At 38.2% G+C, this 15,206-nt stretch overlaps 1 protein-coding gene across 4 annotated transcripts in view; it reads left to right on the forward strand.

Annotated features, from left to right (window-relative positions):
- Positions 1-15,206, forward strand: part of PPARGC1A (PPARG coactivator 1 alpha) — a 684,253-nt gene that overhangs the window by 565,625 nt on the left and 103,422 nt on the right. The window contains exon 1 of one of the 4 annotated variants that reach the window (XM_008993529.5): positions 9,155-9,250. The exons of the other annotated variants lie outside the window; for them this stretch is intronic. Within the exon in view, the coding sequence (XP_008991777.1) occupies positions 9,206-9,250 (45 nt within the window). The 5' untranslated portion in view covers positions 9,155-9,205. Of the gene's footprint in view, positions 1-9,154; positions 9,251-15,206 lie in introns of those variants that run through there. 4 annotated transcript variants of the gene reach the window in all.

A 15,206-nucleotide genomic window follows, 5' to 3' on the forward strand; every position in this document is an offset into this window, starting at 1 on the left:
AATATTCTCATGGCATAGCATAGTGCTTGGCACAGAGCTCACTTCAATAAAGATTCATTTAAGGGATGAATCTCTCCCAGAAGAGGTTACGTGTCCATTCTCTGGACTTTTCTAGCAGCTCCTGCTTAGCTTTACTCTAGTACATAACATTAATACAATTATAACTTGCTTATTCAACTTACTGCTCTGTGAGTGCTTCAAAGGCAAGTCTTTGTCTTTTTCATCCTCACAGTCCTGAGGTGCAGCCTGTAGAATGTGGCAGGCATGCAGTGCATGTGAAGTGAATGGATGGATGCAAAGATGGATGAATGGGCACATGCCCTCTCTGTGATGTTCTAGTATTAACTCCTGTGCAATATAGTTTGGGTTAATATCAAGTAATAGGAAAAAAAAATCCCACCTGCCTCTACTTAGCTATAGAACTCTGTGATCCATTCATTCAACACATGTTTACTGAGGTGTTCAGTTAGCATTTTAGGACCTAAGAACATAATTGTGAATAAGACATTGTTCTTGTCTTCATGTAGCTTATGTTGTAAATTCCTTCAAGTCTCATTTTATTCACATTTCTTCCTCTCAGAGAGTGCTAGATCTGCTTTTGAAATCACACTGAAAGTTACTATCCTGGGCTTTACACATTTCACCAGTAGTTCTACCACTGATGATAGGCCTCCATTCCATATGCTCATTTATTATGTGGGGGTGTGGTTGGAAACAGAGTGAGAAAGAATTTAGGAGTTTAAGTTTGTAAAGTGCTTGATCCCTGTTGCCATATAGAGAGAATTCAGCAAGTTGGAAGATATATTGATTAGGGTTCTCCAGAGGAACAGATTTCTCTCTCTTTCTCTATATATACGCACATATATATGTATGTGTATATGTATATATATACACATATGTGTATATATACACACACATTTATATCTTTATATCTCGCTTTATTTCTATATATATGTATCTATATATCAATTGAGAGAGAGAGGTGTGTGTGTGTGTGTGCGCGTGCGCTTGTGCGTGCCTGCACGTGCATGCACAGGCGCATGCATGCTAAGAAATTAGTTCATGTGATTGTGAAGGCTGCCAAGGCTACAATTGGTAGGGCAAGCTGGAAACTCAATTAAGAGTTGATACTGCAGTCTTGAGTTCAGAATTCATAGTATGGACCAGCAAACTGGGAATTCAGGAAGGATTTATAGCTCACAGGGAATTCTTTCTCAAGGAAACTTCAGCTTTCACTCTTAAGGCCTTCAACTGATTAGAAGAGGCTCACCCACAATACAGAGGGCCATCTGCTTTACCTAAATCAATTGATTATAAATATTAATCACATCTACACAAAATCCACACAGCAACATCTAACCTAATGCTTTATTAAACAGTGGAGCACCACAGCCGAGCCAAATTGACACACATAATTAAGGATCAGTTGTATTGTCTCACATGATCCTGATGGGATCATCCTAAGACCCTAAAACACAGGCATCGTGATCCCTACTTTACACATGAAGAAAATGAGACACAGAGAGCCTTGGCACCTTTTTTTAGATCATACACCTATGAACTGAGGTCACTGCCGGAAGTCAGGAGTGTGAAGTTCCACTCTGCAAGAAGCTGCCTCTTGGTCTGACCTAGAAAACCCATTCTAGAACCTGCTCTTGAAAATGCCATCCCTTCACTGGGAATTCTTTCTCTCCTTTCTAAAGAATGTCCCCACTTAAAAATTTTTTTTCTCATATTGGATATCTTTTCAAACTTATCCTAATGGTCTCTTTGTGGTTCAGGCTTTCTATTTTACAATTATTCAGTTTGAAATTGGTCATGTTTGGGGACATGCAGTTTCTGAGCAGCTTCCAGGATCACACTTTTATAAAAAACGGGTGCTTTTTAGTGTCAGTTATGCAAGGTGACTAAGTTCTAGAGATCTGCTGCATGACAGTGTGCCGAGTTACAAACACCGCATTGTACATTAAGAATGTGTTAAGAAGTGGCTCTCATGTTACGTGTTCTTACAGCAATAAAAAGGAGTCTTTAAAAAAGCTACCAATATGCATTTTAGTACGTGCGTATGTGTGTGTGTGTGTTTGTATATATATATACACACACACATATATACACACACACACACACATATATATACACACACACACACATACACACATATATATATATATATTTCTTGGTGAAATTCCTATCGACTTATCACAATTTCTCTAGTCCTTGATGGACACTGTCCATTTTTTGTCCAATTGGAAAGTTATTGACTAATTATAATTTAACATGTGTTTCTTGGATGAATGTATGGTTGTTTATTTCAGTTTATCAACAATTAACAGCAAATACTGTCAAACTCATGGCCTATTAGGAAAATCATCAGTTAATTCTCAGAAGTTGGTGGTGTGATTATGTCAGGACTCTAGCTGTCTATTGTATCTGTCATCTCAAGATCTCAGGTCATAACCATAAGCTATGGGGATGCAGATTAGAAGCATTTATGTTCACATGTCTGCCCCCACAAGATTGGCAACACCTCATGGGGATAGATTCTATTATGTCTATATTTGTAAGTTAGATTCATGGAAAATATTATCTTGAGTATCCAAAGATGACAGCGGTAATGATTTTTACTGAATGTGCCCAGTGCTATGTTAGGGACAGGTAGAATGATGTAAAAGTGGAGGGTAGGGGGAGAAATACTGTTCTGCTACACCTGCTTCTCCTTCTCCACTCTTCCAGGCAGCCTGGGTTTCTCTGATGTATTTCACTATGTCTTGTAGATTTCTCTGTTACTCCAGACTCACAGATTCTATTTCCTCTATTAGGCTCTGGGCCCCAGGGAGACCAGGGGCCAGATCTTTCTCAACTATGATTCTTTAGTGCTTCACTCAGTTTTTAACATTAAAGACTTAAAACTTCAGCATGGGTTAGAGGGAGGCAGTTTGGGGTGTGGTTTGAGGGGAGGGGAGGGCATGAACTCTGGAACCAAGCTGCCTAGGTTCAAGTGTCACCCTTCCTGAATGTTAGATATGTAACCCTGAGCAAGTTACTGAATTCTCTGTCTCAGTTTCTCCATCTGAAAAAAGAGAGATAACAATAGTTGCCATTTCATGTAAAGCACTTAAAATAGTAGTGGGTATAAAATATAAAATATACATGCCTATTTTCATTTTAAACCACTCTTGATTTTATGTCTCTGGTCTTCTAGTGACTTGCTGAAATTTTATGGATTAAAGAAAAATTTTCACAATAAAATCAGGTGAGCAGCTTCATTCTTCCACCTGGTTGAGAGACAAATCTTGGCTCCCACTACCTTTCATATTTCTTTGCATTTCCCTTAGCAGCTAACATTGGAACTAGTATGATCTATCATTTGTCACTGGGATTTTTTATTTTCTAGCCTCCTTAGTATTGAGAAGAACTAACATTTACCAGATGTCTCCTAGGTGCCAAGCTAGACATCCGATCCTTATACACTGATAAGGACAGTGGGGTCATCTCTATTTTATAAAGGCCCAGGGACATTCAGGGTCTTGACCCATTTCAAAGAGTTAAGAAGTATCACAGCCTGGTTCTGCCTCCAGATTGGCCTCATGTCAAAGGGAATGTTATCTCTGCCTCATCATTCTTCCTTCTTCTGCCTATCACCTTCTTGGGGTCCCAGCAGGTACCCCTCAAAAGCCAGAATAATCCACCTGTTCTTCTCCCACCAAGTATGACTCCTGTAACAATTTGTTCTGGATTGCAGAACTTTTATTAGAGGACCCATGAATGAATAAGCAAGGTCTTGGAAAACCATGCCTGTTTTCCTGTTTCTGTACATTGGCATCTAGGCGGGATTAGCCAGTACTATGCTAACCTTGTGATTAGGGCATCCAGCAATGCACAATCCCACTGTAGGGTACCAGTCGCTTTTCTTTAAAAGACCATTATATTTGATCTTTTAAAGTAATAATTGTAGCTGCTATTATGACAAATATTAGAACTTTACTGAGCCTCTCTATACATGCATAATTTAGTAATGAGTCTAGTTTTATTGAAATTACATATAGGTCAGGGACCTATAAAAGTCTTCTTAGGGCCTGACTGGCATACTCATTCTAGGGTGTTTCTGAGATGAATTAGATCTGTTTTCAAAACCCTGGCTGATCCCCACCACTTCTCCCTCAATGCACTCAACTATTGTAGTAGTCACATGTGGGCATTTTGATTGATTACATGTCGGATCTTCTACTTACTCTTAGGCTGTAAGCAGCTTCAGAGGAGACAGCTAGAAAATCTCACACAAGTTAAGCACCTGGGATGTTTCTGAACTATCATTTGGAGTGTAGTGAATTCTGACTGAGGTTTCCACTTTTATCTTGCATTCTACACATTTGGAGATACACACATTCCCACACATGCACCCATGTGTAGAGACCTTTGTGATGTGTGTCTCTGTCTTTGTCCTGGCTTCTGGAGCTAAAGTAATTTCTGGACCCCAGTGGAGTCTTATATGAAGGATTTTTAGTTTTAATTTTAATTTTTTTACAGTCAACTTTATCTTTATAAGGTAGAAAGACTGAACATGTAGCATTTTGTAGGCAGAGTTCATGCAGGGGAGAATAAAGTCTGTTCTGTACCCTTTGACATGTCTAAAGTTACTGTCTGAGACATAAATAACCACTGTACACATGAATTGAAGCGAAACATTTCTCTGGATAATTTTCCAAGTATGATGGTTTTTTTTTTTTCCTGTCCCTATTCTCCTTTTGAGTGGTGGGGGCTATTTATAATATTTAGAGATATAATATATGAATTTTATACTTACATTTTTTTCTCTCCCGTGTCACCAATTTATTTTACTTATTTTCAACTCTGGGCAGTTGTAGAGTAATTTTATGACACAGATATTCAAAGAAAGCTTTGGTGCATATAAGTACTCTAACTTACAGGTCTTTCTTTTGTTCTGAGTAAGAAATTACTGCCTTTCACCTATTTTTGGAATTTTCAAAATTTTAATTTTTCACATCTAATTCTTGATGATTTTGCCTAAGAATACCTAATGCAATGCTTGAAATTGGAAAATGCAGAGACACTGTCACTCTGCCTCTTAAAGAGTGTCATTTGGTGGCGATGTGCACTGTACCTTTCCCCAAACATGTGTCCCAGCATACCATGACAAAGCAGCAGGAGAGAATTCAAATATCACTATGTTTTTCCATTTCAAAGTTTTCAAGACTTTCTTTCATACAAGTCTTTAATCTTAAAAAATGCCTCTCTTACACATTTATGTTAGACACTCACTCTGTGCGCTCCAAACACAATTTTCTTCTTTCTTCTCTCTCAATGTGGGCAAACCACCCACCGGGAGGGAAACGTGAGAAACGGTTTCCCATCTATGTTTGTGCATTCATAAGTGCCAATATCCACTTTGTGGGGTAAAACATGCAGAAATCTTCTTGTGTGCATTTTATTTTTAAATGCTCCAAGTAAGGAGGAAGAGGAGAGGACAGGAGAAGAGAAAACTAACTGGAGCTGAGACGCTTGAACGAAGTAGGAAAAGGGCATTTTTGTAGTGGCAGCTGCAGGGCAGGCACTCTAAAAGTCTCCTCATCTACAACCATTTACTTAGTCCTCTTGAATTCCCATGTTAAGTCTGTGAGGTAGGTTTTATCCCCATTTTCTATATGGAAAAATAAAGAATCAGAGAAGTTAAGCAGCTCAACTAGTGGTATTGAGGTAGCGTGTACTGAAGTGGACTTCACACTCAGGTTTGTGTCTCTGGGACTCCTTCCTGAATGCACAGCTTACACAACCCATGTATTCTGCATGTATCTGAGTTCTAATTCTGCTTTGAGGACTCTGATTCTAAATGCCTAATTTGCAAATTGAGAAAGGGATGATGAATGTAAACTTAATGCTTTTTACAAAGTGAGTTTTTTGAAAAGTAAATCACTATCTTTGCGTCAGACTTCAAACTATTACATAATCAGTGCATGGAACTTTCATTGCTACTCAGTTATAATCAATGGTTTATACTTTGTTCTTCTTTGTTTTTTTTTTAGGTTTGGTGGTAATGGTGGCGATGGGGGTTTTAGCATTAATATTCATGGGTGTACTCCAAATAGCCATAAGTCATCCCTGATGACCTATGTTCTTCTAGCTCTCAGAAAGTATAAAGATTGTGGGAGAGGCAGCCTCTTCTGGTTTTGTGTTCTGGGCCATTTACTTTGGAAACTGCCCCATTGAGTGGTAGCTCACCAGACTGTCAGGTGACCCAGGTACACTGGACCTTAGCTATGATTACTTCTAAATCAGAGTCACAAAGTTCCCAAAGCCTACATTTTTGGAAATAAATGTAATGGAGTTTGATTTATTCCTATTTTCTAAAGCAGAAGAGATCAGAAAGCCATATATTTTAGCCCCACTTTCTGAAGGCTGGCACCACAGTAAGTTTTGAGTGACCTTAATCCATGCGACCCTTTTCATATTTGACTACATTTCCAAGCAGAGGCTATAAAATATCTGTTGGTAGTTGATTCTATTATTGATGCTAAGAGACAAAATTAAAGTCTATTTGCTGAGTTCTGTTCTAATTAGATAAATGCACTGTATGTACTTCACAGAAACATATTTGTAGCATGGAAAACATCTTTTTTTTTTTGAGACAGGGTCTCACTCTGATGCCCAGTGTAGTGAGCCATCTCAACTCACTGCAACCTTTGCCTCCTAGGTTCAAGTAATTCTCTTGCCTCAGCCTCCTGGGTAGCTGGAATACAGGCATGCACCACCATGCCCAGCTAATTTTTGTTATTTTTAGTAGAAACAGGGTTTCACCATGTTGGCCAGGCTTGTCTCGAACTCCTGATTTCAGGTGATCCTCCTACCTTGGCCTCCTCCCAAAGTGGTGGGATTACAGGTGTGAGCCACTGTGCCCTGTTGGAAACATCTTTAAAATATGATTTTTCATGTGATCATAATATGTTTTTTACTCTGGCTTTTATTTGGAATTGCTATCTTCAAAAGGAGTCTTCATTTCACTTGAAGAGAAGGGCAATATTATAAGAAGTGTTTCTTCTCCTTGGGGGTGCACTTCAGTGACCTGAATCAGACACCCCAAGTTAACTGTAGAGGTTGATCTGCAAAGAACAGTGCGCTCTTTTAAATGATATGTCAGATCAAATTTAGAGACACTTGTTGTAAGGCTTCTTTTGATCAGAGCAGGGTGCCATGTGTTGGCTGTGCTCATGTTTGAGTCCTGCCTTTTCTTAATTTCCCTGGTGGTTTTAGCTGGATGTATGTGGTGTTTTTACCTTCCTGCTGAACATAAAGCCGTGGTTCTCTTCTGATTTTGGGGGAGACTCCTAGATATCTAAATTATGTGACTGCTGGGCAGAAACAAAAAATGCTATTTTTCTGCATAGCCTGATCATTAAGAACAAGACATTTGAAGTCAAATAAGAGTGTCTTGATATCCCTGGCCTCCCACTTACAAGATTTTTGTCTTTAGAAAAGTTACTTACCCTCTGTCAACTTCAGTGATTTTATCCCTAGAATCAGATTAATAGTAGTACTTCCTTCTACTGTTAGGGTAAGGTTTAAATGAGATAATCTACAGAACTACTCAGCACAGCATTTGGCATGGAGGAAGCATTCACCGAATGCTGGAGGCCATTTCTGTGTTACTGTTTTTATTTTTATTCTAGCCCCCAAATCTATGAACTGTTAACTTAGAGAAGCAGTGAAGACTGCATTTGAAAAGATGAAGAAGAATAGGGGGAAACAAGAAGACCTGATTTCATTTTCCATTCTTTAGACTTGTTTATTACGATTGTAGGTTACCATGGATACTTTCAGGATTAAGATGGCATTATTGAGTTAAGCTTTGAATGAACACCTCAGGAAAGAAAAGCCATAACATGTATGCATGCCATACGTATTTTCAAATGAACGGTTATCTGGGGCAAAGACCGGATGGCAGGTATTGACTTCCTTGTCTGACATCGTTTCTAGAATCCACAGAGAATTAGGATCAAGAGTTGAAACTGTGATCATATCCCTGTGTTTGCCCTTTTGTGGACCATTCCATAAAGTTGTCAATAGCCATGGCCAGAATTTCAAAATGGGAAGCTACTCTTTACATACCAGGGAGTGGAGCTTTCCAAAATAGATTCTCAAGTCGAAAAGAACTCAGAGTGTTTTTTTGAGAAGGGTTGACCTCCTTTCATGCCACTTACTGTGAATTAAAGCTGCTAGGGAGAACTAGTTTGGGCATGTGGTACAGCACTTAGCGCCACCGCTGCCAGGGAACAAGATTTGTGTTTCTAAGGAGATACAACAAAAAGGAGAATGCTTTAAGAGCCAGTGGCTGTCAGAGTGTAAAAGTATCTATGTTCAGAAAGGGAAATAGAAGCTGAATTAAGTAATTTTATACACACGTTACGGGGTGCCCTTCTGTGAGTAATTCTTAAATTTAAAAGCAAATAGTTGTGACCACAAAGGGCTTAGGACATCTCAGCTGATTTTAGCTCTCAGACTCAAACTGGATATGATTGGTATTGACCTGCTCTGTGCATGTGATTTTAAGATGGTCTGACTCTTGTCTGTCATTCTGTTGGGTTGTATTAATAACAGGGGACAAAGGGTAGAATAGTCCAGTAAAGTTTTGAGCAGCTACTCGACAATGTATTCCAAATGAGTAAGAGGTGGAAGACCCTAGTTCTACCAACCGGGGCCATAAAACAGAGTCTTCTACACTCTCTTTAATGCCAATATTAATCAGTTTGCAAATATTTAGTCAGTTATTGGCATGGATGGATGTCCTTAATAGGTTTCTGGGATAAAGTATCATCACAGGACAGAAATCACAGGGAAAGTGCACCAAGGAAAAATTACAGTACTGCTATATTTACTTAATGCCTCTGCACTAGGGTTTTATTTTCCACAGTTGGAACGGGAACCACCTGTCTCAACTGCTGATGTCAGAGAGCTCCCTCGAGACACAAGGCTGCTGGAAAGCACATGATACTGTACATATTTGCTCTTACGTTCGTATCTGGCTAAGATTGGGTTGCAGATTTGTGCCCTATTGTGGAGTTCATTTAGCAGTGACTCTGAGGTGCCCTCCCACGTGACCATGCCCTTGTGAATTAAAACGTGGCCTGCTGAGGCCCCTGTTGTGAGTGTGTCCTCATCTTGCGATACCAGTATTTGCACTGCAGTAAAATGAATGACACACAAGTTGGGGTTATCATCTATGGATTCAATTTTGAAAGTGAGTATCAGGATGCATTATCTCTGCACCTAGGAGCCTTTATGCTATTGGTAGTTGCAGTTTTGTTTTATTTCTAGGGATGTGGGCTTTTAAAGATACATATATGCATGTGTACCAGATTTGGAGGTTTTGTATGTAGATTGCTAAATAGGCAAAACATTTAAAAAAGAGAGATAAATACATAGTATGTTTCAATTTTTTTTTTTACAGCTACTAGTATGTTAGTGTGGAGAAATTGTTGTAGCATGAATAAAATGCCTAAATTGGAAAGACTGGATATTATCACCATGCATTTCAAGTGATCTAGTGCATTCTTTTTATATTTTTATTTTTATTTTTAGAGTTGTGTAATCTGCTGCTCCGCTTTGCTGGGGGAGAATTTGGCTTTTTAACTGCAGCTCCTTAAGGAAATGTGAGGACCACTATATTGTGTGACGCCAGGCACTCATAGTCAAGAACTCACACTTAAACTATCCTGCTGGCTATGTGTACGATCTCCGGAAATATGAGGCTTTCAACATTGCTCAAACATTATGTAAAAATAGAATTGTTACCAACAATTGCAGAAGGCTTGCTATTAGTGAAGTTGTTCATTATTTTAATGATGCCATGCATCTCCATTTAAATATCCTTACCAACTGCAAATTATGTAGTTATTACACAAAATAGGTGGAAAACAGAGTCTGAGGGTGTAAATTACATTCTTGGGCCACATCAAATCAATGTCCTTTTAGGGATCAGAACCAGGGTTCTTAATTCCCAACCATCCTGTGATGCATACCTTCAATTAAATTTATATTTGATATGATGCTTGATATTTTTTTCTCAAGTCCTAAAAATAGAGTAAATAAGATAGGCTAAGACCCCTTGGTTCATCTAATCTTTCCCCCAGTGTAGGATTTTCCTATGAACCATTAAAAGTGTTATAATATATGATTGATATTAATTAGTTTTCTGTAAAGTACTGCACTCCTTAACATGAACTGAACTAGAAATAAATATATTACCATGAATTAAGATTTTATTAGTTGCAAAGAATTGGATGAAGGCACCTATGTGAAATCCTAAGTACAGGCGTCAAATTGAATTAATGCCAGCACTGCCTTGAGATTAATTTGAGTACTGAATAAGAAATAGTATGCCATAACATAACTGTGTTTACTGAATCATTTTTGGCATCAAAAACTAAAGCTACATTATAAATGCAACAACAGGCTTTTCTCCCTTGGAAGAGAGAGGAGGGTGCATTTTGTAATTAAAGTGAATGTTACCCTCTGAAAAATGCCTCTAGTCCCTAGGAAGGAAACAACCTTCTTGAGAACACTGCCTCCTTCTATATATCTCAGACTTGCATACTTGGTGTTGCTCTGCCCATCTTCTGCATCCTATTAGACTTGTGTAGCACGGTCAGCTCTATTTTCCACTCACTTTATATATTTTCATCTTATTACACTGTATATGTTTTGAAAAAGATATGGAGGGTGCTGAAAAGATTTATGAGATTGCCCCAGGGATGTTCAAGAAGGGATTGCTGATTTTATACAGAGAATGGATTGTACAGCATTCAATACAGGGCCATGCAGGCTGAGGCCCGTGAATTCCTGAGGATCACTTTTTATAGATTGTGATGTGAGTAGCGCCCCCTGGAGTTGTGCATTGCTGACACTCTGCTCTACTTCCCCTTAATAATTCTGAAATTTCCTGATTTCATAATTCATTAATTTTATATGCATCTATGGTATCAGTTACTTGAAGACCAAATGCAAAACTTTAAAGATTTTGCACTGTTAAATAGGAATATGAGGCACATCACACATTTGATTCTAAATTTTATAGTAGTCACATTTTTAAAAAAGTAAACTTAATTTTAATGTCTTTGACTTAATATATTCAAAATATTATATTAACATATAATGCTAAGTTTTTAATGAAATATTTTACATCCTACTTTTCTCATTCAGACTGAAATTCCAAGTATATTTTACATCCATTGAACATCTCAATTTTATCTGGACACATTGTAAGTTCTCAATAGCCATATATGTGGCTGGCATAGTTTTGGACTTAGAGAGCAACTTGCCAGGATTTCAGTACACAGAAAATTACTTCAAAGGAAAAAAAAAAAACCCTTAAATATAAAGACAAACTATAACATATCCTTTATGTAATTTATCAATTTAAAAAGTGATTATATGATTAATCACGAATTTGCGAGAAGCGTGAATGCTAAGACACTTTAGTCGATAGGCCAGTGGTGGCACAACGAAGTTTATATTGAATTGTTTTTCCTCCTGTGGCTTTGTTTTCCTTTCTTCTCTCTGTGTGTATTTCAGATATCATCATTTAAAACACGATGTGATACTTTGTGGTTCCTCTCACCGTCCCAAACTCATGCTATCTTGTCAGTTTTCATGCACCATATGGATGTCTTATGTCGTAACAGAGAAATTCTTGAAAGACTTTTGGCTCAAATAACTTTGTGGCCAGCCTAATGGAAACAAAAACTGTTTTCCGCACTTGATGCTTCTGGTCTCTTTAGAGGTAGTGCCAGCTCAGGACTAGTGTGAGGCTGGTTTTTACTTTTCCTTAGGTAAGCAGAGAAACAAACAGGTACCCAGCATTCCTACAACTTGTGATAACGCTGTCCCTCACAGAAAGTCAACTTACTATAGGACTTAAAGAGAATATCTGATGTGCTTGGCTTCCAAAACTTTATTTTTCTTAGGTGAGGAAGGCAGGTGAAGGGCAAACACTTGCATCTACTCTAATGTTGCTTGATTTTAAGTTGAGTTTTAAGTAGTCAAACATGAATGGCAGGATCATTATCGAGCAGCTATTATATGCCAAGCACTTGGCTTATACACATTTTTTTAAACCTTAACATGAGCTATGTAAAATAAAAACCATTAAAATGATATTTAAAACCATTTTTTGGCCATATAAAACCACAAAATGGTATTTATATTTCCATTTTTGTAGAAGAGGTGCTTGAGGTTCAGATAGTTTAGGTAACTGTCTTGAGTTCCTACAGATAGATAATAAGTGACAGATCTATATTGTCTGACCCCAAAGTCCATGCTCTCAGAGAAGAGGGACACATTTTTCAATCAATCAATGACTAAGTTCAATGATGAGTTTTGAACCAAGAAAAAAAAGACTTTCAGTCTTCTTTAAAATTAAAAAAAAATTTTAGAGTTGTAAGGTTCCTTCACTTCACTTATTCAAGAAATAAATGCAGAGAATATGTAATCCTATTCTATCTTTTGATAGAAGAGGAACTAGACCCAGAAAGTTAAAGTGGCTTTGTCCAAGGTCAGACAAACAAACCTAGACATCAAGTCCCTTGAGTTTTTCTCCAAGGCTGTTTGTCTAAGTGGTTTAAGGGCCCCTTTAAGAAGGTAAGTTGAACATTTGGAATTTTTTTTTTTTTTTTGGACAGGCAGCAAACTTCAAACATTTGGTATAGAAACACTCCTTTCTCTTTCTTTGCTATGCATTTGAAACTTGCCATCGAAGTATGTGAATACTGAAAAGTACCTATATCAAAGAGCTTAGCTCAGTGAATTTTCGGTAACAATGTACCCATGTAACCAGCTCAGACAGCAAGAAAGAAACGGTAACTAGCTTCCTGGAACCTCTTCCCGCTTGACTGTTCTCCCTGCCCTGCCCCAAAGCACCACCCAAGGTAACCTCTCTCCTGCTTTGCAGCCACCTAAGTTTAATATCTGTTTCTGTGCTTTATAGAAATGGAATCATGAAGTATGCACCTTTCATATGTGTCTGGCCTCTTTTGCTTCACATTATGTTTCTGGGACTTATTCACATTTTGCTGTGTAGCAGAAGTTCATTAATTCTCATGGATATATTTGGCCATACTTCCAAGTATAAAATCCCTAACAACCATAATACTGTAAGTGGAATGAATAGGTTTATTTCACATTAATTACCATTTAAATTGTTTTTGTTTTTCCTAGAAAATTATTAACCATAATTTAGTAAGATTCCGGCTAAAACAAAATAACGAAGCTGAAATATGGTGCCTCAGCAGTTGCAAAGCATAACACGGCCCAGGAAATCACCCCTGTCCTGTGTTTTTACGTACTACATGACATTGAGTAATGTAATAGAAAAGACAAAGAGAGCACTAGCTGAACATACCCACAGGAGAGCCCCAGGTAGGAGTTCCCACTTCGTGGCTTTGTATGGCTGCGTACAATGTTAGGTGTCTTCTGTTCTTAGGTGGCCTGCCTGCAAATGGATTTACTAAGATGGATGGTAGAAAGGTCCACCTCAGGAATTGTTAGAGATTTTTGTTTTGAAAACAGGTAGGGAAATAATTTACTCTGATCATCTGCTTGGCACATCTGATCATATCTACTCAGATCATCTACAATCTGAACGCTTTAAAGAATAATAGAGGTTTTGGCTTGTTTAAAATGGATCTCTTGTCAACCTCCTTTTGCAGACTGTTTCACAGGCACAGAATCAAGCTTTCTCATGTTAGTTTTCTTATTGCTTCTGTTTCCTGCTTCCAGGAAAATGTGAATATCATGCTAGTGCATACTGCTAGTGAGAACCCAGTACTGTGTGAGAATAACTGGGGGTTTATCAAGGCATTGTCCTGACTGAGGTTTATCATTTACCTGGTCATACTTTCCTTACTCCTATGTCTTTGGTGCTCCCTTTCCAAATTTTCTGGTAGTTTACCTGCGACTAATTTACTCAACCTTAAATGAAAACCCCCAAGCTGGTTGGTCTTAGAGGGCACCAAAGCATAAATCTTCTACCTCTTGCTCAATAGAGTTGTATGTGCAAAGAAAACAGTTGAGCAGGAAACTCTACCCTGTGATATGGCCTCGGTCTAATACATTTGCTAACACTGTTGTGCTAAAATATTAGGCATATGACCTTTTTCCTCCCCCCACACCCTACGTTAATATCTCAGCTGATCCCTCCTAAATTAAAAATATCTTTTACCAGATCAAATGAGCTTTTTATTTAAAGGAGGGTCTTCTGATACGAGGAGGAAGGGATATTACTTTAAGCTCTCATTTCCTTAGATGCTGTAGACCTTATTCTTGTTTACAAAACCCTGACTATAATATCTACTCTCATTTCTGAATCTTCTTTCTCTGGTTGACACCATTTCTAAAGCACATGTAGTGACTACCATGTCAGTTGTGTGGTTTCCACACTTGCTATGCATGCAGGGACTTGGTCTTACATATGGCTCATGCTACTTTCCAGAATTAATGATAAATAAGATGAAAGCCTGCTGTTTCTCTGGGCAGCTACCTGAACCTTGTAAGAAACTCAGGTCTCTAGGAAGCTGATCTTCTCACAGCCGGTACCTGTGGTTGAAAGCACTATATTTCACAAGTTTTGTGGTATTCTTTTTCTAGAAAGGTTGACTGGGTAAATATGTATATTGCAAAGAAAAAGATGAAGCTGTGCTCTTTCAGCAACACTGAGCACCAGTTGCCTTTCTTGTACATCATCTCTGATTTCCAGTATCTTTGTGAAATGAGACATTTGGATTCACCCTGTGCTAAGGAGGCTTCCTGAGTTGTTTGTCTCTATCAAGACAGGCACATCACTACATTTTAGATCTGGCAGAGATCTTTGATTTAATTGAATCTGGCCATCTTTGTTGACAGATAAGAAAACCGAGGCTTCGAATCATTATATGAACCACCCAAAGTCGAATTGCTGGCAAGTGACATAGCTGAGTGAGGGCCATGTTCTTCTTATCATGCATTTGCCTTTCATTTTGGGCTGAATCAAGATCCCCAAAGCGACTCTACCTGTCAGATAGACATGAGCCTCCTATACTCACCTTAAATTTGTTAAAGCTGGCTGGCTTTGATTTCAACCTCGTTACCCCTTTTCTTACAAAAATTCTTATTGATCAAAATAATGAACAGCCATGTGTAGGAAGAATGATCTGCAGAAAAGG

The sequence above is a fragment of the Callithrix jacchus genome, chromosome 3, assembly GCF_049354715.1.
Source record: "Callithrix jacchus isolate 240 chromosome 3, calJac240_pri, whole genome shotgun sequence".
NCBI classification, from domain to species: domain Eukaryota; kingdom Metazoa; phylum Chordata; class Mammalia; order Primates; family Cebidae; genus Callithrix; species Callithrix jacchus.